General features: G+C 51.7%; 1 protein-coding gene across 5 annotated transcripts; it reads left to right on the forward strand.

Annotated features, from left to right (window-relative positions):
* The first annotated feature begins 1,302 nt into the window (after window positions 1–1,302).
* On the forward strand, window positions 1,303–11,855 carry PHB1 (prohibitin 1). Of its 5 annotated transcripts, none has more exons than XM_080825326.1 (7): window positions 1,303–1,380; window positions 2,608–2,722; window positions 4,256–4,417; window positions 6,741–6,883; window positions 7,043–7,159; window positions 9,421–9,516; window positions 10,825–11,855. In XM_080825326.1, the coding sequence occupies exons 2-7, from the start codon at window positions 2,635–2,637 to the stop codon at window positions 11,035–11,037; spliced, it is 819 nt and encodes a 272-aa protein (XP_080681452.1). In that variant the 5' UTR covers window positions 1,303–1,380; window positions 2,608–2,634; the 3' UTR covers window positions 11,038–11,855. The 5 variants fall into 5 exon arrangements, with proteins under 5 accessions (XP_080681452.1, XP_080681453.1, XP_080681454.1 ...); XM_080825327.1 differs by having other exon boundaries at window positions 1,368–1,547; XM_080825328.1 differs by lacking the exon at window positions 1,303–1,380 and adding an exon at window positions 1,933–2,106.
* The last annotated feature ends 9,641 nt before the right edge of the window (window positions 11,856–21,496 follow it).

The following is a 21,496-nucleotide window of genomic DNA, read 5'->3' on the forward strand; positions in this document are numbered from 1 at the left end:
TCTGGAAGTCAGAGGAAAAAACTGTGGTTGGTTAGGGCAAACTCATACCATCTGAAGGATGCCTCTGTGGCTATATCTGGTCATTTGACTGCATCAAGTGGAGACAAAGAAAGGGGCAGAGAAGAGAGGAAAAGCAGGAAAAAGAAGCTGCAAAAATCCAGTCCTATCAGAATCCAGAAATGGATCTAGTTTTGTTAAAATTAAGTGTCCATACACCACTTAGGTAGTATTCCAGTTAAAAATGCAAAACCTGTATGGAATCATGAAGAAACATCAGACAAAAGCAAAATGAGAAATACTCTTTTTGTTTGTTTTAATGTAATACAAGGAAGGCTGAGGACAATTTTCAGATTAAAGGAGATTAAAGAGACATGAGAAATAAATACAGTACCTAATATTAGACTGCATCCTGTATGGGGGTGGGAGTGTGTGGAGATTGCTATAAAGTTCATTATTGGGTCAGTGGATAAAATTGGAATGCAGGGGATAAACTTAAGTTATATAAGAGGATGCCCCTATTCTTAGAAAAATACAGAGAGAGAAGATGGGATGAGAGAGGGAGAGAACAAATGATAAAGCATATGGAGCAAAATGTTAGCCATAGACGTATTTGAGTAAAGGAGATAATGTGTTCTTTGTATTATTCTTGCCACTTTTCCGAATAAGTTTGTGTGTGCGCGTGCGTGTCCTGGGGACACAGACTCCAAGCCCAGAGAGATTGTGCAATTGGTGCATGAGCGTAAATGAATCCCTTCCCCTCTCTAAGCCCTCTTTTTCTAGTCCTGATGGTTTCTAAGATTCTTTCTGGCTCTGGCAATCAATGTCCCAAGACTCAGGACTCCTATTTCCTGACAGGGCTTTGGAAAGATGGCCCTATCTGCTTCTCTCAAGGTCTCTCACCCACCAGTTATCTCCCCACAACATTCTCCAGGGTGCCCACCTATCTCCCTTCATCAGCCGTAATCTTGGCCCTGCCCATCCCTGCCACCACTAGCCGAATCCCCAGCCACTCTTTTCGGAGGCCCTATGGCCCACCTCCTGGCAGGTTCCAAGACCTATTCAGGACCAGCACGTGTATTTAACCCGGAGGAACTACAGCCCCCAATAGGCTTTGCGACAACCCTTCGTCAGTTCCCACCAAAGAGGAAAGGCTTTTCAGCGCGGGCCAGACACTGAATGGCTTTTTGGGAATTGTAGTTCATTTGCGAAGAGCCGGGAGCAAGGATAAGGCCACAAGCCGCCCTTCCCAGAATGCACAGCGCTCCTCCTCACCAATCGGAGGCCCGAATCTTGGAAGGGGGCGGGGAAGAGAAGGAGCTGCCCAGCGCATGCGTGGTATGTGTGGCTGGGGAATTCATGTGGAGGTCAGAGTGGAAGCAGGTGAGAACGGAGGGAAGGTTCGGACCGACGTCCGGCGTCTCTGCAGATCCCTTCTGTGTTCCCATTCGCAATTTGGGCGGGTGGGGTGTGTGCGTTGGTCTGCCTCGCGTCGGAAGGGGGGAGGCGGTGAGCCCGGGACGAGCCTGGGGTTGCTTCGAGTAAGGAAGGTGTGTATGGGGGCGGGGTGAGGAATAATCCAGAAGCTATTGGAAATGGAAAGGCTGAGGGGTCCGGACTGTGTGCCCTGGCCTCGGGTAAGGAACGCTGAAGTGCACCGGGAGAGATCACGGAAGCCTCGGGTCTGGGAGGGAAGAAGGGAAGATTTCAAGTGGAGACGACGCTGGGGCGGGGCATTAAAAAGTTCAGTGCGGGAGTAGATTCTGGTTAGGTCAGTGGTGCTCCCGCCTCAGCCCCGCCCTCCCACCTCCTCCAGGGTTCTCCCTTGCAGTGCAGCTACGGAGGGAGCCTGTTTGCCCCGTTGGTTCTTCTGACATCTTGGTCCCAGGATGTCGCCCACCTCCTGCTTCCATAATAACTGGTTATTCTTAATAGCTGATGGTGGAGAAGCGCTCCGGTGAGGAGTTAAGTCGTTCCTGCTAGACTTGGACCTCCAGGTTCTAATCCTGGTTCCACCATGGAATAGCTGTGTGGTCTTTGGCTCCTCTTGTAACCTTGCTGTGTGCCTCAGTTTCCTCCTCTGTAAGAACCTGCTTCATACGGGTTGGTGTGAGTATTAAGTAATTGTCCTTAGAGGACTGCCTCCTGGAATAAAAACTAGCTGTTAGTGTTATTTTTGCTGTTGGAATCACCATGTAGTGCATTCTTTGAGTTACTTTTCCAAACCAGAATTGTCCAGAACCAACCACACAGCCTTCGTCTTGGGGGCCTGCTTGCCCAGCAAATGGAAGGGTGGTTTAGTGTGGTGTGGAGGCCTCTTTGGGTATCCAGCCCATGCCTCATTCCCGTTATTGAACCAAGTGCTCCAGACTCCTTTTCCTTAGTGGTAGAAAAAGAAGAAAGAAGTGGAAAATTTTAAAAAGCAGAAGAATTGACACTACACTTTTCCAAGCTGTAGTTACTTATTAGGGGGTCCTTCATTGCATGATTTAGAGCTCTCACAAGTGGGGAAAGAAATAGCCAGCGTGAGAAGTGAATATGTTGTTTCAGAGAGGGCTTTCTCTTTGAATTTTGGGATCGAGTTGTTCTGTTTTGTTTTTATTCCCATAGGTGTGAGTGGGTCCAGCCGAAGGAGACATGGCTGCCAAGGTGTTTGAGTCCATCGGCAAGTTTGGCCTGGCCTTAGCTGTTGCAGGAGGAGTAGTGAACTCTGCCTTGTATAATGGTGAGGCACTGGGGTAGTGGGTCACTGCCCTTTGCTGGAGGATTCCCATTGGTTTGCACAGCCCATGCGACACTCCTGGTGGCAGCCGCTGTCTGTGAATGTGTTTATGACCAAAGGGGTCACCTGCTGCCATCCCACACCATATGGTTGCCTTGTCAGTCAAGCCTCTGTCCTTCCTTGTAGCCATAGGTTCTCGCAGAGCCTTTCTTCCCAAAGAGTCTCCCAGCCTGCTTGTCAGTTAAACATTCCCCGTTGCTCTTGTTGGTTTGAAGGGAAGCCGCAACTGTGTCAGGATTTCACTGGCTAGCTGAAAAGGAGAGCTCATCTGTTCCCTTCTGCCTCCGTGTGGAGTAACTCCTCAAGGGCTTTAGCTCTGGTATCTTTACCCAAGCAGGAGCTTCTGCTCTGCTACACATGGGTCATTCCAGACAAAATATCTTCAAGGTGCATTGCCCAGCTTTTAACAGCATGGCAGCGGCTTAAGCTGACTTTCCTTCCAACTTTCTTGTGTGACCTTAGGCAAGCTATTTCCCCCTCTGGAGGTCTCAGCTGCTTCTCTGATCGAGCGGTAGGGCTGAACTGGTTTATCTTCTAACTCTGGTAGTCTCTGGCTCTCATGGTTGGAAAGCAGCAATAAATGGACCTACCTCGTGTGTGACTGGCAAGAGGAGGATTGCATTGAGAGTGAAGACATTTGGAGCAACTCTAAAGTCCAGTAAGGCAGAGACAGAGAACCCCTGACCAGAAAAGTTTACTTGGTTTAATCGGCACAGCTCTGTGCTCTGATCTTTGTAGCCACTCCGCACAACTAGACCGTAATCACTGGCACTGATTTCCTTTTGAATCAAAAGAACAGCTCTGTTAACCCTTACAACCTGAGAGAAACAAGTTCTCGGAAAGAGCGGGACCTTCCAGATTTTAGGATTTCCACAGTTAGGGCGCTGCTTCTGGGAACACTGGCTTAAATTGGAGCCAGGATGGACTGTAGTAAGAGTGAAGACCTTGGTGAGTTTTAGGAACAAGTTTTGGGAGGTGATTTCCTGAACACGTGTTGGGGGATGGGATAGTTAATCAGAAAATCAGCGTCAAGTTGTTTCAAAGAGAAAGGATGCTGAAGAACAGCTCTTCTCACCAGAGTCCTTGGGAAGACACTAGGATGGGAGGGGACTGCTGAGTTCCGTGGCTGTTTAGAAGCTGCTAGGGCCCAGAAGTGTGGGAAGACAGAACAGGAGAGGGGAGACTTAATAACAGAAAGCACCAAGGTACTTTCACCTTTGGTTAAAAGGTGAAGGGATTTTTCTTTTCTTTTCTTTTTTTTTTTTTAAGACTTTATTTATTTGAGAGAGAGAGATCACGAGCAGGGGGGGAAGGGTAGAGGGAGAAGCAGACTGTCTGCTGAGCAGGGAGCCCGATCGAGACTTAATCCCAGGACCCTGGGATCATGATCTGAGCCGAAGGCAGATACTTAACGACGGAGCGACCCAGGTGCCCCTGAAGGGATTTTGCCGACTTGTCATTATCCTTCATTCCTAGTGGATGCTGGGCACAGAGCTGTCATCTTTGACCGGTTCCGTGGAGTCCAGGACATTGTGGTAGGAGAAGGGACTCACTTTCTCATCCCCTGGGTACAGAAGCCTATTATCTTTGATTGCCGCTCTCGACCACGTAATGTGCCAGTGATCACCGGTAGCAAAGGTGAGTTTTGCCTGTGGGCCACACAAAGGAGGGTGCGCGGGAGGGTTACCATAGGATTCCGAAGAAGCTGAACCTCCTCTAATAAGAATTCCTTGCATATTTTTCCTGGAGAATTTTAACGTAGATTCATAGAAATATGTACCCAAGGTGGACACACAGACAGCTGTATGGATTTAGAGAAATACACAAAGGTCTATTTCAAAAGTTGTGTAGTGCTCCAGTTTTTTGTTTTTTGTTTTTTTTTTTAAGATTTTATTTATTTATTTGACAGAGATCACAGGTAGGCAGAGAGGCAGGCAGAGAGGGGAAGCAGGCTCCCCGCTGAGCAGAGAGCCTGATGTGGGGCTCGATCCTAGAACCCGGAGACCATGACGCGAGCCGAAGGCAGAGGCTTTACCCCACTGAGCGACCCAGGTGCCCCAGTGCTCCAGTTTTAAATCTAAAAGTGCCTTTGCTCCCTCAGTCGTCCCTTCCCGTTTCGCGTTTCCCGCAGTGACTGTGTAACTGGGCTGCAGCCATTCTGTGCACCCTCACAGCCCACTTACCCTTTGCCTTGTTCTCCGAGGCCTCCTTCTCCAGCAGTGCTGGCCTCACACTGTTACTTACCTCTTTTTTTTTTTTTTTTTTTTTTTAAGAGAGGGAGAGAGAAAATCTTAAGCAGGCTCCATGCCCAGCATGGATCCCAAGCCAGCGCTCCATCCCACGACCCTGAGATCATGACCTGAGCCGAAATCAAGATCGGCCACTCAAGCGACTGCACCACCCTAGGGCCCCTTGCACTGTTACCTTGTAGGCAGTGGCCTGGGTCCCCAAGAGCAGTCCCCCAGTGCCACTGGATTGCCAGGGAGCCCAGAATGAACTGCCATCACCGTTCTCCCGCCAGCGTGCAGAGAGAAATGCACATAGCAGGTGGTGGCCCAGCAGTGACTGCGCTGCAAGAGGCGAGGGTCGTGTGGATGTTGGTTTATTATCTCGGGAACATTTGGTGCCTTCAGTGCTGTTCCCCGATAGATGTGTGCTTACTGGGACCGTACAGGTTTTGTGTTGGGTTGCAGGGTGGGGGGGGTTCAAAGATAACTGAAGCGGGGGCCTCAGGGAGCTCAGTCCCCATAGGGCCATAGACGTGAACGGGCAGTTAGAGTGAGCTCAGGGAGTCCTAGAGTCAAGGGTGTGGGGTGGAGGGGAGCAAAGAAGAGAACGACCGGCCCCATGGGTAGCTGCACGGGCGCCTGGGAGGAACTGGGTTTGTGCTGGGACTGCCTTCGGCTCAAGCAGAGGCTGGGAGGGATAAGCCGGCATTGTGCGACTTGGCCGGTCAAGGGTCTGGCTGGCCTCCCACAGGAGCTCAAAGGTGGGGTGGGGTTAATGGAGAAAATAAAATTTTAACTTAGGAGCGTAGTTCTAAGCTTGCCTCCCTCTTTGGCGGTGCTTTCTCTGCCATTGCACAGCCGTTATAAGGATACATTACTTACACATCTTCAGAACTGTTGGTAGGCAGTTCCGGATCGGGAACTAGCGGGCGTGCATTTCCTGCTTCTCTGCTGCCTGATTTGGGACTAGCCTATAGGCACTTGGTCTCCATCATGGACGACCACAAGCACACTGACCACGCTTCAGCCTCAGGCAGGCCTGGCTCGTGGGAGGAAGTTGTAACTACTGTCATGTGCCCTCCGCTCTTTTTCCTGGGCCGAGTCGTGAGAGGCGGGCTCCAGATGAGTCTGATGGCGCCTTCTCGCTGTTGCACGTTTGACACGGTGCTCCTTCACTTCCCCGTGGCGTTCCAGGAAGGCCGATGGAATCACCCCCATTCTGACAGGCACGGAAATAAGCCGAGATCGGTTGAGGCTCATTGAGGTCACATCATTAGTAAACAGCAAGGTAGGACGGCAGTCCAGGCCTTCAGACCGGCTGGTCCAGCCAGAGTGGACTGTTTCCGCTGGACCCATGGTGACCTCCAAGGCATCCTTCTGACAGGGGCCTTGGAAAGGCTTCACCGGAAAATTCTTGCCATTGGCCTGTTTTCTTAGAACATTCGCTGTTTCAAACACCGCATAGTACCTCTCAGACACGGAAGCTGGACTGCGTCTCTCAGAGGGCATTCAGGACTTAACGAAAAGCTGTTGTCACCACAAGCCTTTAGGAACTCCTAGCTCTGCTGCTCGGCTGGGTTCTGTACCAAGGAAGCTATGCTCAAGGCTTCTGCCCTCTAGGGTCTTAACAGCAGCAACTTTACTTACAATCACAGCAGATTGAGGGTAGGAGAGGTCCTCCAGAAGGCCACTGTGGTTGTTATTTGTAACTCCAGTGTCTGCCCTGCCCTCAGATTTACAGAACGTTAACATCACCCTGCGCATCCTTTTCCGGCCTGTTGCCAGCCAGCTTCCCCGCATCTTCACCAGCATCGGGGAGGACTATGATGAGCGCGTGCTGCCATCCATCACCACAGAGATCCTCAAGTCCGTTGTGGTGAGTGATGGGGCTGCGGCCTGGAGCCCAGCCCCCAAGAGATGGCGAGGGGGCAGGAGGAGAGTGGCACTGGGTGTGTTGGGACGTGGCCAGTACTTCTCCTGGCCTCTCTGCTTGCTCGTCATCCTGACCAGCTCCTCTGCCCTCCTTTGGAACCAGGCTCGCTTTGATGCTGGCGAACTGATCACTCAGAGAGAGCTGGTGTCCAGGCAGGTGAGCGATGACCTTACGGAGCGAGCAGCAACCTTCGGTCTCATCCTGGACGACGTGTCCTTGGTAATTTCTGTGGGGAGCCTGTGGGAAAGGGGCTGCGGTTCTTGTTCGGGGGCTTGGCTCCATTTCTGGGTGGACGCTGTTGGTCCTGCCTCTCACTTCCCTAGATGTGAGACTCGAAAATGCAGAACCTTCTTGACTATGAGGCAGTCTCCTTGGCTTTGTTTTCAGATGAGGCTTCTTTTGCTCCCCTCTGTCACACCCATTTTTCTTCTGACTTCCAGCCCTACCCGACCTAGGGTCCCTAAGCACTAGATTTTCCACCTTCCCAATGCTGTGAGTGTTCCCCGGAGGTCCCTAGGAAGCAGTGTCTGGGTAGCCCCGTTAGGAAGAAACCACCTGATGAGGCTAGAGAGGGCTCAGAGAGTCTTTGTCCCCAGTGCAGACCTCCAGCCTGAGCCTCGGGAATTTCCTGACACTTAGGGTCTGAAGCTCAGTGAAGTGAGTTCTGGGAACCCCCGGTGAAAGGTGATAGAGTGTGAATGAGTGGTTCTGCTCCCCAAAGCCTGGTATGGGGGGCAAGGGACATCTCTGAGGTGTGAGCTAGCCTCTGGAGACCGTATAATGTGTGTATTTATAGGACATTGAATGCCGTAACTCAGACAGAACACAGTACAGGCAGGATAGCGTTTCAGATCAAGGAGGGAGGGGAAGGGGTAGTGTTTCTAGATTCTCTGGGAAAAATCACTTGGAGTGATTTGTGCGGGTAGTGAGGTAGAGTGTTTCCTGTCCGCTCTCCTGTGCGTCGGAGGGGAAAGGCACCATTCCCCGCCCCCCAACATCTGTGCAGCTGTTTAAACAGCCGTGCTCCACGAGGTGCAGACACCCAGACACACCCAACGCCCACCCAGGTCCACCTTGCGGCAGTCGCGGGCGGCAGAAGGGCCTGCAGGCTCCCTCTACTGGCAGGAGGCCAGGCTGCAGCCGCTCAGCTCCTCCTGGGAGAGCGTTTCCTCGGGCTGCTCTCCCTGCTCACTGTGAACCCGAACACCTCGGCTATGAGAAAACCCTAAGTAAAAACCTGAGGAGAAGCTTGGCATTTCGCTAGGCTTTAACCACACACTCCATTCTGGGGAAATGTGGGCTGACCGCAAGAAACAGTATCTAAGAGGTGTGAGAAGAAAATTAGATTTCATGGGGAGTTTGCTGCCCTCACCTGGCCTTTTCAGAAAGAAACTTTATTCCGTAATTACACATCTCATTTTTCATTTCTCAGGACTGTATTTTCCTCCCCAGACTTTGAACCCGAGTCCAGAAATGGAACAGGCGAGCTACAACAGCTGCAGTTTAAGAGCGAGGCATGTTAAAAGTTGTGGAAGACAGTGGGACTAGGATTGACTCCTGAGGAGAAGTTTTGGGCTGCTTATGTTGTTTTTTTTTTTTTTTAAAGCCGAGTTTGGGAGGGTCGGGGAGGAGAGGAAGCAAATAGATTTGATAGCAAAACCAGTGCCACCCTTCACTGCATTTTTTCCTTTTTAATGTAAAGTTGGATAACGGAATAAGTTGCTCTAGACCAGGCATCAGGAGTTGAGCTCTGTCCCGTTTCCACTGTCACGGCACACCGTCGCCTCAGCCAAGTCTCAGTGATAACGTGTCAGTGGGGAAGGTCTGTGGGTAGTCAGAGTTGTAAACCCTCACCCTAAGCAATAGCTTTCCCTGCCTTCTCTCTTAAACCCTTTACCAGAAGCACTCACACATGGGGAATAATACCATGATTTGCGTTCCACTGTCCCGTGTCCTCTTCCTGTTTCGCGGTGGGGCTGCCATGAGAAGGGAGTGGACTGGTTAAGCCATAAGCAGAGAGAATCACGCCCTCGAATCCCTGAGAACCAGCTGCATCCTTCCCTCTCAGGGGCTCAGTTTTCCATCTGGCCTCTCCGGGGGCTCAGAACAGGCCATCAAAGGACCTTGGATGAGCCCTAGTTGGAGGTGGGGGTCCGAGAACCCACAGTCTCCTCCCCAGGGGAGGTGGTCAGTTGAGCCGGTACCTTCTGGGGCCCACGGGCCATTTTCTGCCTGAGCGCTCCACGCTGCGGGCGACAGAGTGACGTGCGGGCACTGTGGAGGCAGCCCAGGCTTCTGGGGTGTGAGCTCAGTCTGGACACGGATGTGGAGGTGGAAGGGTGTTCTGGCCTCCAGAGGCCTCCAGCTGCTAGAGCCATTCCCGGCCTCTTCCTTCCCGCGGCCCGGGGGTCGGGGGGTCTCATGGCGGCGCTGCCGGAGCAATTACACAGCCTCATCTCATGCGCGCTCTCCCCCCTTAGACGCATCTGACCTTCGGGAAGGAGTTCACAGAAGCGGTGGAAGCCAAACAGGTGGCTCAGCAGGAAGCAGAGAGGGCCAGATTTGTGGTGGAAAAGGTGAGTGTTCAACCAGATGGCAGGAGTCTCTCTCCCCTCTCTCCTGTGCTCAGCCTCCCTGTTTGCTGGGTGGCCTGGAAATTCATCATCTGTCATCTCTCCTTCCGGGATCATCGGAAGAGGATTGAAGGAACCGTCCTCCTGCAATTGGTTCCAGAGTCTTTGGGGGCTAGTCAGGGATATGTGGAGTTATGTTCTGAAATCACCGAAGGGTCATTTTTCTTCCACTTCCCTAAGATCAAAAACACGCTCCTGCAAATAAAAATGTTTTCTCCTGGAATATTTTCAGCTTCCCTCCAAAGTCATTTTTAACCATGGTCACGCAGTGAAAGCTGACAGCAAAAAGGATCAAACGTTGTGCCAGATGCACTATCGTCACTGGGTTTTTTCAAGCCCTAAATCCATCCAGATGTGGCGGAGCATGCTGGGACACGCTGTATTTGCACAGCAGCCTGGTCTTCTGGTCTTTGCAAAAGTGTTATTTCTTGTTCCTTCTTCCCACTGCTAGTTTTTCTTGGGTTAGTCCTCATCCAAGAACCCTTGGTCCTCTGAAGCAGAGAAAAGAGCGATATATGGGCGGCCAACATTTAATTTTAGGGAAGGTAAACTCTTTGTGGGCTGGGACTTCCTTGCTTTTTTTTCAAACCGCCCCCCCCCCCCAATCTCCAGAGCCTAGAACATGTCGAAGATCTTACTTGGGAATACTTAGTAGATGCTCAGTTAACATTTGTCGGTACCTTCCTCCCATGACTGAGTCGTGCATCACACATAGAGATCATCCTGTTGATGCCGGCAGGGAGAGCCTAGAGATCTCATTCTGTCACCTGGGTTCCTGATCAGGAACCAGCTTAGCCCAGGGGCAGCTCAGGGGTGGGGCGTCCCATGTGCCTGCAGCTCTTGCTGTTAGAGGAATGTCACCTGGACTTGGGACAGGAGGGACAGGCGTGCCTGAGGTTGGCTTCTACCTTTTCTCTCTCTCCTATTTTCCTTGGTTTGGATCCTCCTGGCTCAGAGTAAGGCGGCTGGGCAGGATTGCTGTTAACGTTAACAAGGACTTTGAAATAAGACAGTTACACAGCCGACAGAGGTGTGTCTCCAGGAGGACGAGAAGTGGGCAGTATGCTACACAGGAGAGAGGAGGGTTGGGTGGATAGTATTTGTTGAGCCTGTCTGGTGGAGATGGAGGTAGATTCCCAGAGTTCCTGCGGGAGCCAGTGAGGGCGGGTAGCCTGGTCCTTCCAAGGCCGCTGGATGGCAGGCAGCACCCTAAGGTGTGATCTTGGTCTCCCCCCACCTCCAATGTCTTAGGCTGAGCAGCAGAAGAAGGCGGCCATTATCTCCGCCGAGGGCGACTCCAAGGCCGCCGAGCTGATTGCCAACTCGCTCGCCACCGCAGGCGACGGCCTCATTGAGCTGCGCAAGCTGGAGGCCGCAGAGGACATCGCGTACCAGCTCTCGCGCTCCCGGAACATCACCTACCTGCCAGCTGGGCAGTCCGTGCTCCTGCAGCTGCCCCAGTGAGGCCTGGCCGCCCGGGGCCCAGCCCTGAGCACTCTCCGTACCGCAGTCCCTCTGCCCCCGCCCCAGAAATCACTGTGAAATTTCATGATTGGCTTAAAGTGAAGGAAATAAAAGTGAAATCACTTCAGATCTCTAATTATCAGATGAAGCTTTTTCATTCTTCCCATTTCCATCCACTTTTTGATCCACCTCTCTCCCCCAAGTTGCCAAGTGCCTACGCAGCCCGGGGCCCGCTGGCACTCGGGTCTAGGCACCGGGGGTCGGCAGGAGATCGGCAGGGCTGCAGTGCTGCGGGCCGGGAGCATTTGGAGCCGCCAGTCTGTCCTTTAGGCGAGATGTGGGGAAGTTGGCACACGCAGCTGTACGGACAGCACAGGTCTCCATGTTTCCCAGCGGTTTCTCCACAGACCCAGCTGAAGAGCTGCCGGGCAGGGTCAGAGAGGAAGTCATCTGTCTCTTACCAGAAGGCTGATTCTCTTTAACTGCGGGGCCAGCGGAAGCAGGTGTGAACAGCAGGGCACAGACCGGAGACTCTGCCCTTGGGAAGGTGGGTGGCCCTGACGCGTTCCCCAACCAGGGGCCGGCCGCCGGGATGGACTTGGAGAGCGAGTGAGCAGGCCTGGACGGAGATGTGAGTCCTGTTGAAGACTTCCTCTCCACCCCCCACCTCGGAGTCTCAGAACACCCGACGGAATTCCAGCTTGAAGGATCGCATCCTGCCGAGTCTGAACATGCCTGCCAAAGACGTGTGCGTCCTGCGTTCCTGGCTCCCTCGTTCAGGCCGCGCTTCCAGGAGGCTCTGTGTGCTCGCAAGGAAATGGTCATGGGAAGAAAACAAATGTGTGTAAACTGCTGTCAATAAATGACACCCAGAACCTTCCAGCTCAGTCTTATGGGTTTGCTTTTTTGTTTGTGGGATCCGTGGGCTCTAGTAGTTTCCACATGCATATGTTTGCATCGCCAGCTGGGACAATCTCCAGCAAGGCAGAGAATGCTTTGGTTTTAGAAAATCTAGCTTTGTGCTGTGTTCTAGATCCTCCCCAGCCTGAAATGAATTTCCGCTATGTGTGGCTTTGGGGACCACACAGAAGGGGACGAGCGGCACGGGGTACACGTGCAGTTCAGTGCCCGCGAGTTTGATGTTCCGTAAATGGCTTCAGGTGTCTGCGGTGGGTTTATATGGCTTACTCTGTTTTGCCTTGTTTTAGAAATGACTTGGCATTTGAGGGGGCGAACTTGGTGCATTTTGGATGATGGGGAGGGAAAGCAGACCCACCACTGAGAAATGAACCAGTCTCCCACCGAAAATCCTTCCAGGAGCAAGACAGAAACCACAGTGCAGCGAGCACTCGGTGGACTGCTTTAACCCTGCACTCAGTTTAATCCCTGGGCTCCCTACCTGGCCAAGGACAGCAGTCTTTAAGAGGACTCTGCAGCCGGGTCTCTGACCTGAATTCACATTCCCTCTCCCCGAGGGGGGGCCGGCAGTCAGTAGTCAGTGGTCATCCCTGCACCTGCTCCCCTCCCAGGGCTTTCGAGTGGGGGTCCGGTCCCTTCCCATTCCCCCAGAGCACTCTGAAAGTGCAATGGGCCTAGCTAACCCTCCCACCAAAGCCTGGTCCTGCTTGACACTCATGAACCCTCATCTGGCCCAACTCCCTCACCTGCCCTGGCACCCTTTGTCTCCGGGTGTCTCTTCCTACTTGGTTCTTGCTGTAAGAGTAGTGAGGCCTGCAAATGAGGTGCCTGCCCTCCAAGCAGGTCACAGCCCCGGGCAGAGAGCAGGATTTCTCAATAGCTTCCAGAAAGGCTTCCTCCTTTCCTGCTGTTTATTGCTGTGGACGCCCCTTTTGGGGAGTGGGGGAGAGGGCAGCAAGGGGCAGGGAGGCAGACCCTCCCTACCACCCCCAGGCCCTTTATGAAAAGAGCAGTTGTGTTACTTGCATTTGGTGGGAGATTGGGTTTCTTCCTCCAGGTGTCTGCAGGGGAGCCCTCCACAGCTTGGGGGTCCCCTCCACCTCCAGGCCAGCTCTTCTAGCTGCAGACAGGTTCCTGCTGGTTTGGCCTGTGGACAGAGGAGGCCGCTGGCAGCCCGGGGGCCTCATTCTGCCTTGACTTCCGCCAAGTCATTCTTTCCACAAATGCTCAAGTGATGTTAACTGGCTCCTTAGTCTGGGAGCCCCCTGATGGCCTCTGGGTTTCTCCAGAAGCTGCCACAATGGGCCTTTATCAGCTCGGAATTCTCGGGGCCTTGGATCAAAAGCCATGTCCTGTCCTGGCCAGGGAAGGGCCAGAGTTAGGGAGTGCCGTCCTCCCTCTCTCCTTGGGTCAGGCTGAATTGCCTCCTTGTTCTGGCGCTGAGAGGTCCTTGCTTACTAAGGCGGCAGTGGACCCTGGATAGGCAGGGGAGAGAAAAATTCTCAGAGGGTTGTCTTTTCCTTCCTTCTGCTAGTTTGACACAAACTCTGCCAGTGTGGACCAAGGGAGGAGGAGTTGCACTGTTGGCATGCCCAGGTGGGTTGATCCAAAAGACAGGAAGAGGCAATGGAATAGTAGTCAAATCCAGATTTAGCAAATGCTATTCTAATAGGCCATTCCAGCGATTGGGGGGGGGGGGACATCCCATTAGGACCTCCCCTTGACCTTTTTTTTCCCCCTGACCTTTGGCATCCACCAATAATTGTGAGCTAAGCAGCCCACCCTGATTAAAGATAACTTGGGTGAAAAGGTCCTAAGAGGTTGTAACAGATTTCCCTACCTTTCTTAGGCCTTCCATTCATCCTGCACATTGTTCCAAACTTCATTTTTCTTTTTTAAAATTTTCTTTATTTATTTGACAGAGAGAGAGAGAGAGACAGCAAGAGCAGGAACACAAGCAGGGGGTTGGGAGAGGGAAAGTAGGCTTCCCGCTGAGCAGGGAGCCCGACTGGGGGCTCGATCCCAGGACTCTGGGATCATGACATGAGCCAAAGGCAGATGCTTAATGACTGAGCCACCCAGGCGCCCCTAAACTTCATTCTTCTAAAGCCCACCTTCTCTCCTCCCTACTGGAAAACCTTCAGTGGTTACTCCTTGCTCACTTTGTAAAGTGCAAGGTCTTGTCCTGGCATTCAAGGCCCTCCCTAACCACCCTAGTCCCGCTAACCACGGACTACCTTTCTAGTCCAAGTTCATAGTTTCCTACTTGCCTTCACAAACCAACTTAGTGGCTCCAGTGGAGTGGGGAGTGTTGAGAACACCAGCACCTACTGGTTTTGGGGAAGGAGCATGGCAGGAATGCTACAAGACCTACTTTGTGTGGGAAAGACTCCTACTAAAGAATTGCCCCCAAAGAAATGCCAATAATATCCCCCCCCCCCAGCGAAAACACACGCCAGATTGAGTTCTTGTCTACACTCGCCCGTGCTTTCCCTGCACCCTCTTTGCTCAGCGTCACCTCAACCTGGAGAGCCCTCCCCCCACATTTCATGGGTCCAGATATCCCCACCGTCCAGGACTTTCTCTTCCACAGAACATCTGCAAAGTCACCTCTGCCCCCTATTCTTGACCTTGACTTGCCGGGGTTCCTATCCACATTCCCATGAGGCATTTAATACTCTCTTCGTCGGATTGTAGTGTGTGGTGTGTGTCCTCTCTCCTACTCTACATTTAAAAAGGGCAGGACCTTTTCATGATTGAGCATTCCCCCTTCCTCCTCTTTCCCCCAGCCACTGACTGATCTCTCCCCCCAGTCAAAGGTCCCTGCTCCTCGTGGGAGCTCCTGAGTGTTTGTTGAAGGAACAGATGAAGGGCTATAGACAGCACGGGACCAAGGTTGGAACGGAGGGTCAGAAGCCGGGCCCTTGAGCTCTCCTCGCACACCATCACATTAAGTTACTTCAAGCTCCTCTGGATCCAAGGCTCAGGGTCTAGCAGGCCAACCCCTCACTGATGGGCCCCCTGGCCCGGCATCACAGTGTCCTCACTCTCTTGCTTCAAATGGCCTCCGTGTGGGACTCTGCCCTTGCCGTCGCCTGCCCGCAGCTCAGTCCCTCCTGCTTCTGTCTGGAACTTCTTTCTCTCTCCCTCCTCGAGTCCCAGTTCTTCTCCCTGTTTTGGGCCCAACTGAAAATCCCTCCTCTGAAGGAATTCGTCTCTGGCCGACTTGCCCCAGCTTTCCGAGCATATAAAGTCTCGCTTTATAAGAAGGACACGGGCTCTGGACGCCGGCAACACGGGGATTGAGAATTCAACAAGGAAAGAGCCATGAGGCCTGCCCGAGCTGGTAGAAGCCGGGATGCTTTGGCAAGGCCGGGTGCCCAGAGCTGGAGGCGAGAACATGGAAATGAACTGGCTCAGGGAAACCACTTATAGGTGAAAGAGAACCCCTTTGCATGGAATCCTGGGTGGATGGGGAGGAGAGGATCTTTCTAGCACCCTCCAATCAAGCTACCTTGGAAGAGAGAGAAAAGCCAAAAGAACAAGGCCTCTTTGGGGGAGCTGAAAGCTGTTGTCACCCCTGAAGTGTAAGCCCAGCCATCCAGATTAGCCACAAAGGCCAGGATCGAGCTAAGGCTCGGACCACCTGATTTTGGCTGAACCACCTCCGAACACTTGGGTCAGGGGTCTGGTCCCCTGGCCCACGGGCCCGCTGGCTGAGAACAGTCCAGCTGTATAGCTTACAAGCTAACAGTAGTATTCATGCTTCTGAGTGGTTGGGGGAAATCAAAAAAGAAAGACAATTTGGTGACTCATGAAAATTAGGTGAAATTCAAACTTCAGCGTCCACAAGTCAAATGTTGTTGGAACATAGCTATGCCCATTACCCTTCAGCAGTGGGGCTGGAGAGTTCCAGCAGAACCCCCCCATGGCCTGCAGAGCCAAAAGTATTCACTCTTCCCCCCCTTTGCAGGACAAGTTTGCACAGCCCTGACTCGGGATTGGATAGTCTTGGAGAAGAAGAGGAAGAAGCCCGGGATTTGGAGGTCTCAGGCACCAAGCAGGCTGAGGGCTTTAAGTCTGATACAGTGTAATTGTCACCAGTGTTCCTGCTTGTAACAAGGCTGAGGCTTTGGTGATCTGGAAAACAGTGACACCAGGGCCCTGGCACACAGATTTATGATGCCTGCTGGTCTCCATGGCTTGCACATGTTTCTGAACTAGACAGGAGGTGGGAATGAATGGCGATAGCAAACAGATGGGAATTAGGAAGGAAGGACCCGACGGTCCCCTAGGGTTTCGAGGATTTCCAGGTAAAAGCACTTCCTTTCCACCCTTTTGCCCTCCAGGCAGGTTTTGCTGCTGGACTGTCCTTCCAAAGCAAGGAGAGGCCACAGCCAAGAAAGGGAGCCCAGTGCTCAATGACTCCCAGAAACGGGAGCCTCTGGGAGTTTTAGCCACTGGGTAGAGAAGTCTCTTAGTTAAGACCACATCTATCCTGGGGACACTAGGGTGGCTCAGTGGGTTAAGCGTCTGCTTTCAGCTCAGGTCATGATCCCAGGGTCCTGGGTTGGAGCTCCTCGTCGGGGTTGTGGGGGGGGTTCCCTGCTCAGCAGGGAATCTGCTTCTCCCTCTGCCTCTGCCCCTCCCCCTGCCCATGCACACGCACATGGTCTCTCAAATAAGTAAATAAAATCTTTTTTTAAAAAGGACCACATCGGTCCTGGATAACCTGGATAAAAGAGCTACAGATGCTGCTCAGTGTGGACTGTGCCAGACCGAATCTCTCCCAAGCATTCAACAGCAGGAGCTTGCCGCCTCTCGCTAGCCACTGCCTCTTCTCCTTGCTTGCCTTTGTCAACCTCTCAGTGTGAGCATTTCCCTCCTCCAACCCTCCCCTTTTCAAGATCCTGTCCAAAACTCACTTCCTTCAGGGCTCCTTCCTTGTCTAACTCCGCCCCCCTGAAATCACAACAGGAGAGAACTGAGCAGGAGACTTTCACATCCTCAGGAACAAACCCTTCCTCGAGGTGAGGAGGGTGAGGGGACTTGCCCTACGTCCCACAGGATGCGGGTGGCAAAGCCAGGGGTGGAGTTCAGGCCTCCTGACCCTCTGTCCAGGGCTGCTTCCATCCCATCTCTAGTTTGCCAGTCTTAGATCTGAGGCTCCGTGTCATATAAATCTTTCCTTGCACTCCCAGGTGAGTGAGTGCGTGTGAAGTCTTCATCACTTCCCCAAGCATACTTTCTTCCCTGTCTAGACTCTCGAAGGTGGGGGACAGAGACAATGTCTTCCCTTTTGGGAGGCCCTGACCCAAGGCAAGTCTGGGCTGGGCTGGACTTCCCAGATTTCTTACTCCAGAAAGCAACTCCATTTATTGGAACGGCCTGGGTTCTAGACTTAGAAAGATTTGGGATTGGAGTCTGATTCTGCCATTTATTAGGTTGGGTAAATTATTTAAATACTTCAAGCATCCTTTTTTTCTCTTAGCAAAAAAGTGAGGGAATGGGAGTGCCTGGCTAGCCCAGTCGGTAGAGCACATGACTTTTTTTTTTTTTTTTTTTTTAGGTACATGGAGCCCAATGTGGGGCTTGAACTCATAACCCTGAGATCAAGACCAGAGCTAAGAGTTAGACCCTTAACCAACTGAGTCACTCAGGTGCGTGGAGCATCCAACTCTGGATCTCAGGGTCGTGAGTTTGAGCCCCACATTGGGTGTAGAGATTACTTAAAAAATAAGTAAATTTTTTTTTAAAACCTGGAAATAAATATCCACATCACAGTGTTGTTGAGGAGTCAATGAGCAAATGTGAAAATGCTTAGCACAGGGCTCAGCGCACAGTAGATGCTCAAAATATTCTTTTTTTTTTTTTAAGATTTTGTTTATTTATTTGACAGACAGAGGTCACAAGTAGGCAGAGAGGCAGGCAGAGAGAGAGGAGGAAGCAGGCTTCCTGCAGAGCAGAAAGCCCGATGCGGGGCTCGATTCCAGGACCTTGGGATCATGACCGAGCCGAAGGTAGAGGCTTTAACCCACTGAGCCACCCAGGTGCCCCTGCTCAAAATATTCTTGCTCCCTATTTGTGTTCTGTGGGATTGGCTGCGTCTTTAAATGTCAGAGACCAGGAAACTTCTTTGGCATCCTGAGATAGCAACGGGCATCTCTGTGCCCCTGATTGTATGCTGGCTATCAAGAAGGGAACATAGGGACCATCCTGGGTCTGAAGCTGATTTGCTTCAAACAAGAAGATGCAGGAGGAGTTGGGTTCGGGGCCTCTCCTCCCCAGGAACCCAGATGTCTTGGAATATATTTTTTTTTAAGATTTTATTTATTTATTTGACAGAGATCACAAGTAGGCGGAGAGGCAGGCAGAGAGAGGGGAAGGGAAGCAGGCTCACCGCTGAGCGAGAGCCCAATGTGGGACTTGATCCCAGGACCCTGGGATCATGACCTGAGCTGAAGGCAGAGGCTTTAACCCATTGAGCCACCCAGGCGCCCCTGGAATAGATGTTTTGACCGAGCACTCAGCACAAGCTGTGTCCAACCCATGTTTGAGGTCAACGGTACAAGTTGGCTGGGCCAATACCCAAGTGCATTTTGTACAGGGACTCTGTGTTCTAGCCTTTTCTATGCCACTGTTTGCACAGGTCGCTTCATATCCCCAAGGCTCCGTTTCCCCATCCTTACAATGATACCAGAAGTCCATTAGCCATATGCCAACTGAGCTCAGGGGGAGTGTCCCGCAGGTCCAGTGGGGCTCTGAGTCCCTCCTTCCCCTGCTGCAGCCAGAGAAGTGAATTGATCAGTCCACCATGAAGACCCTAGCCAATTGCTGTCATTTGAAGGAAGGACTCCATGGCTGCAAAAGTTTGAAAGCCGTAGTCCCGGTTGTCAGAGGTTCCTTCCATTACCATTGGGTTTCAGGCCCGCCTGGGAAGGCAGTGGTCTCTCTTCTCCACTAGATGGCAGCAGCCTGCCTGCTCCTGCAGGTGCCAGGCTACGCTGGTGAGTACAAGATGTTCAGAAAAAGATCTCAGGGAGGGACTAGCAGGCTGTCAGCGCCAGCCCTGAGGACAAGTAAGTAGGTCGAGGTGACCCTTTGTAGACAACTTCTGGATATAGAACCCCTGGGGCATCTATGGCTGTAAATATACCAAGTGTCCCGCCCCAACCACCAGCCAAACGGGTGCTACCCCTCTTTGCCAGGTGGGAGATTGCCACCCAGCTCAGCTTTACCTCTTTCTTAAACCCGGGAGGCTCCCAGGGAGCTGAGTACTCAGGCTTTGGCAGCTGGAGGTCCATCTGGGGAGTTTCCGCAGTTGTTAATGAATTAATGAAACTCAAAGGAGACGTCAGATTCTCTTTCTGAGGCTCCGGGAGTTTCCTTCCAATTTCTCAAAGCACTCCTAAGGAGGAGAAAACAGACTCGCAGAGAACGAGTACATTTTCCACAAGTTGTTCCATTCATTCACCCACTGATTGTCAGGTACCCACTGTGTGCAGTCCTGGGATTAGAAGACGAATCAGACACAGGTCCTTTATACAGAAGAAGCTCATACAAGTTGGTCCAAATGACAGGTGATCGCGTATCAAAGTACCTTCTATTGTTTGTCTTCTTCCCTTCAGATTTCTCTTCCTTATTGTTTGATTTGTGTCAAAAGCTAAATGATGAGGCCATGGAATGGGGAACAAAAGTGGGAGTGGAGGTGTTTGGAGGGAAGCCACAGACAGCTCAAACGTTTGCTGTAAGAAATCCACAGAGTGGAGTGAAGAGCCGGCCACGCTGTCCCTGACTGATGTGTACAGATCTTAAAGCAAAGCATTTTCCCGTCCTCTCCAATACATTTTCCTGGAGAGTCTCTGACCCACCAGCTTCATCTTATAAATGCACACTGCTTGATTCTTTAAATTGCCTTAAAAATAATCCTTAGTGGGGCGCCTGGGTGGCTCAGTGGGTTAAAGCCTCTGCCTTCGGCTCAGGTCATGATCCCAGGGTCCTGGAATCGAGCCCCGCATCGGGTTCTCTGCTTGGTGGGGAGACTGCTTCCTCCTCTCTCTCTCTATCTGCCTCTCTGCCTACTTGTGGTCTCTGTCTGTCAAATAAATAAATAAAATCTTTTTAAAAAAATAATCTTTAGTGGTTCAATACTATTTTTTAAGTTTGTGGGGTTTTTAAAAAAGATTGTATTTATTTATTTGACAGGGAAAGAGATCATAAGTAGGCAGAGAGGCAGGAAGAGAGGGTTGGGGGGAAGCAGGCTCTCTGCTGAGCAGAGAGCCCAACGCAGGGCTCGATCCCAGAACCCTGAGATCATGACCTGAGCCACCTGAGCCGAAGGCAGAGGCTTAACCCACTGAGCCACCCAGGTACACCTGTTTTGTTTTGTTTTGTTTTGTTTTTTAAGTAATCGCTCTACCCAACATGGGGCTCGAACTTACAACCCAGAGATGAAGATATTGCATGCTCTTGTGACAGAACCAGCCAGGTGCCCCGATGCTTTTTATTTTAAAGGATACAGAGACATGTAAGGAAGAAAACAGAATGAAGCAGAATTCCATTGCCCACAGGTAATATTTTTGAAATATGTAAACCTTACTAAAAAAAGGCAAACAGTCCCAAAAGATAACTAATGCAGAGTGAAACCTTCCCACCACTTTTCTCCCAGTTCCTCTCCCTCAAAATAACCACTGTCAGGTTGCTTCAATTTCTTTCCAGACAAAAAATCATGCATTCAAGCAGTACACATGTCCACGAGCCTATATGAACATGTCCTCTGCTGTTTCAATTACTTACACAAAAGGGATCACACTGCTTTGCACCTTGCTGTCTTCATTTACGGAAATACCTTTGGACATCTCGCCACAGCAGCATCTACTAATCCGCCCCATTCTTCTGCTACGGCATTTTTCTCTGTACGGATCTATCATGTTTTGTTGTCACCAGTTGGTTTGCGGAGGACTTGGTGGTGGTTTGCAAGTATGTTGCTGTTGCAAACAAAACCACAGTGCATGCTGCCTGATTTCTTTTAAAGAACCCAGTGATCGGTGATCTCTGCACAGGATTTCTCTAGAGAGCAAAAGAGTTGTGCCTAGGATCCTAGGAAATAAATCTCTGGGGTCAGGGAAAGGCAATGCTTGAGCCCCCTCTCCTCCCCCCTGCAAGCCGCGCAGAGGCTTCGTGTTATGAATGTGTGACTCTGGCTTTTTTAAGGAAGTCATTACTCCACCTCCTGTCCCTGCCAAGCTGGCATGATTGCTACGGGGCCAGCCAGCTGAGCATGGCCACCCCGGGACACATCTCCCGGCTGGTTGAGGGCTGGCTGAATGGGTGGATGGTCTCCCCGGCACCCTCAGCTCAGGCCAAGGTTGCTCAGCTCAGCTGGTGTTCGTGGCTGCACGGGGCTGCTCTGAGATTCACAAACAAACAGGAAGCCAGTCCACTTCCTCCTTGCTGGGGCTGGTCCCCCGTCCTTATCGCCTGTTAGCCCAGAGGGGAAGGGGCAGCTCAGGATTCCCAAGGCAGCTTCCTGGCGGAGGTG

This window comes from Martes martes (assembly GCF_963455335.1).
Source record: "Martes martes genome assembly, chromosome: 16".
In the NCBI taxonomy this organism is placed as follows: Eukaryota; Metazoa; Chordata; class Mammalia; order Carnivora; family Mustelidae; genus Martes; species Martes martes.

Excerpts from the sequence above, each read along its gene's own strand:
- PHB1 (XM_080825326.1), top strand. The coding sequence starts at position 2,635 with ATGGCTGCCAAGGTGTTTGAGTCCATCGGCAAGTTTGGCCTGGCCTTA. Across the intron at positions 4,418-6,740 it reads AGTGATCACCGGTAGCAAAG|ATTTACAGAACGTTAACATC; the intron begins GTGAGTTTTGCC and ends CCCTGCCCTCAG. Across the intron at positions 7,160-9,420 it reads TCCTGGACGACGTGTCCTTG|ACGCATCTGACCTTCGGGAA; the intron begins GTAATTTCTGTG and ends CTCCCCCCTTAG.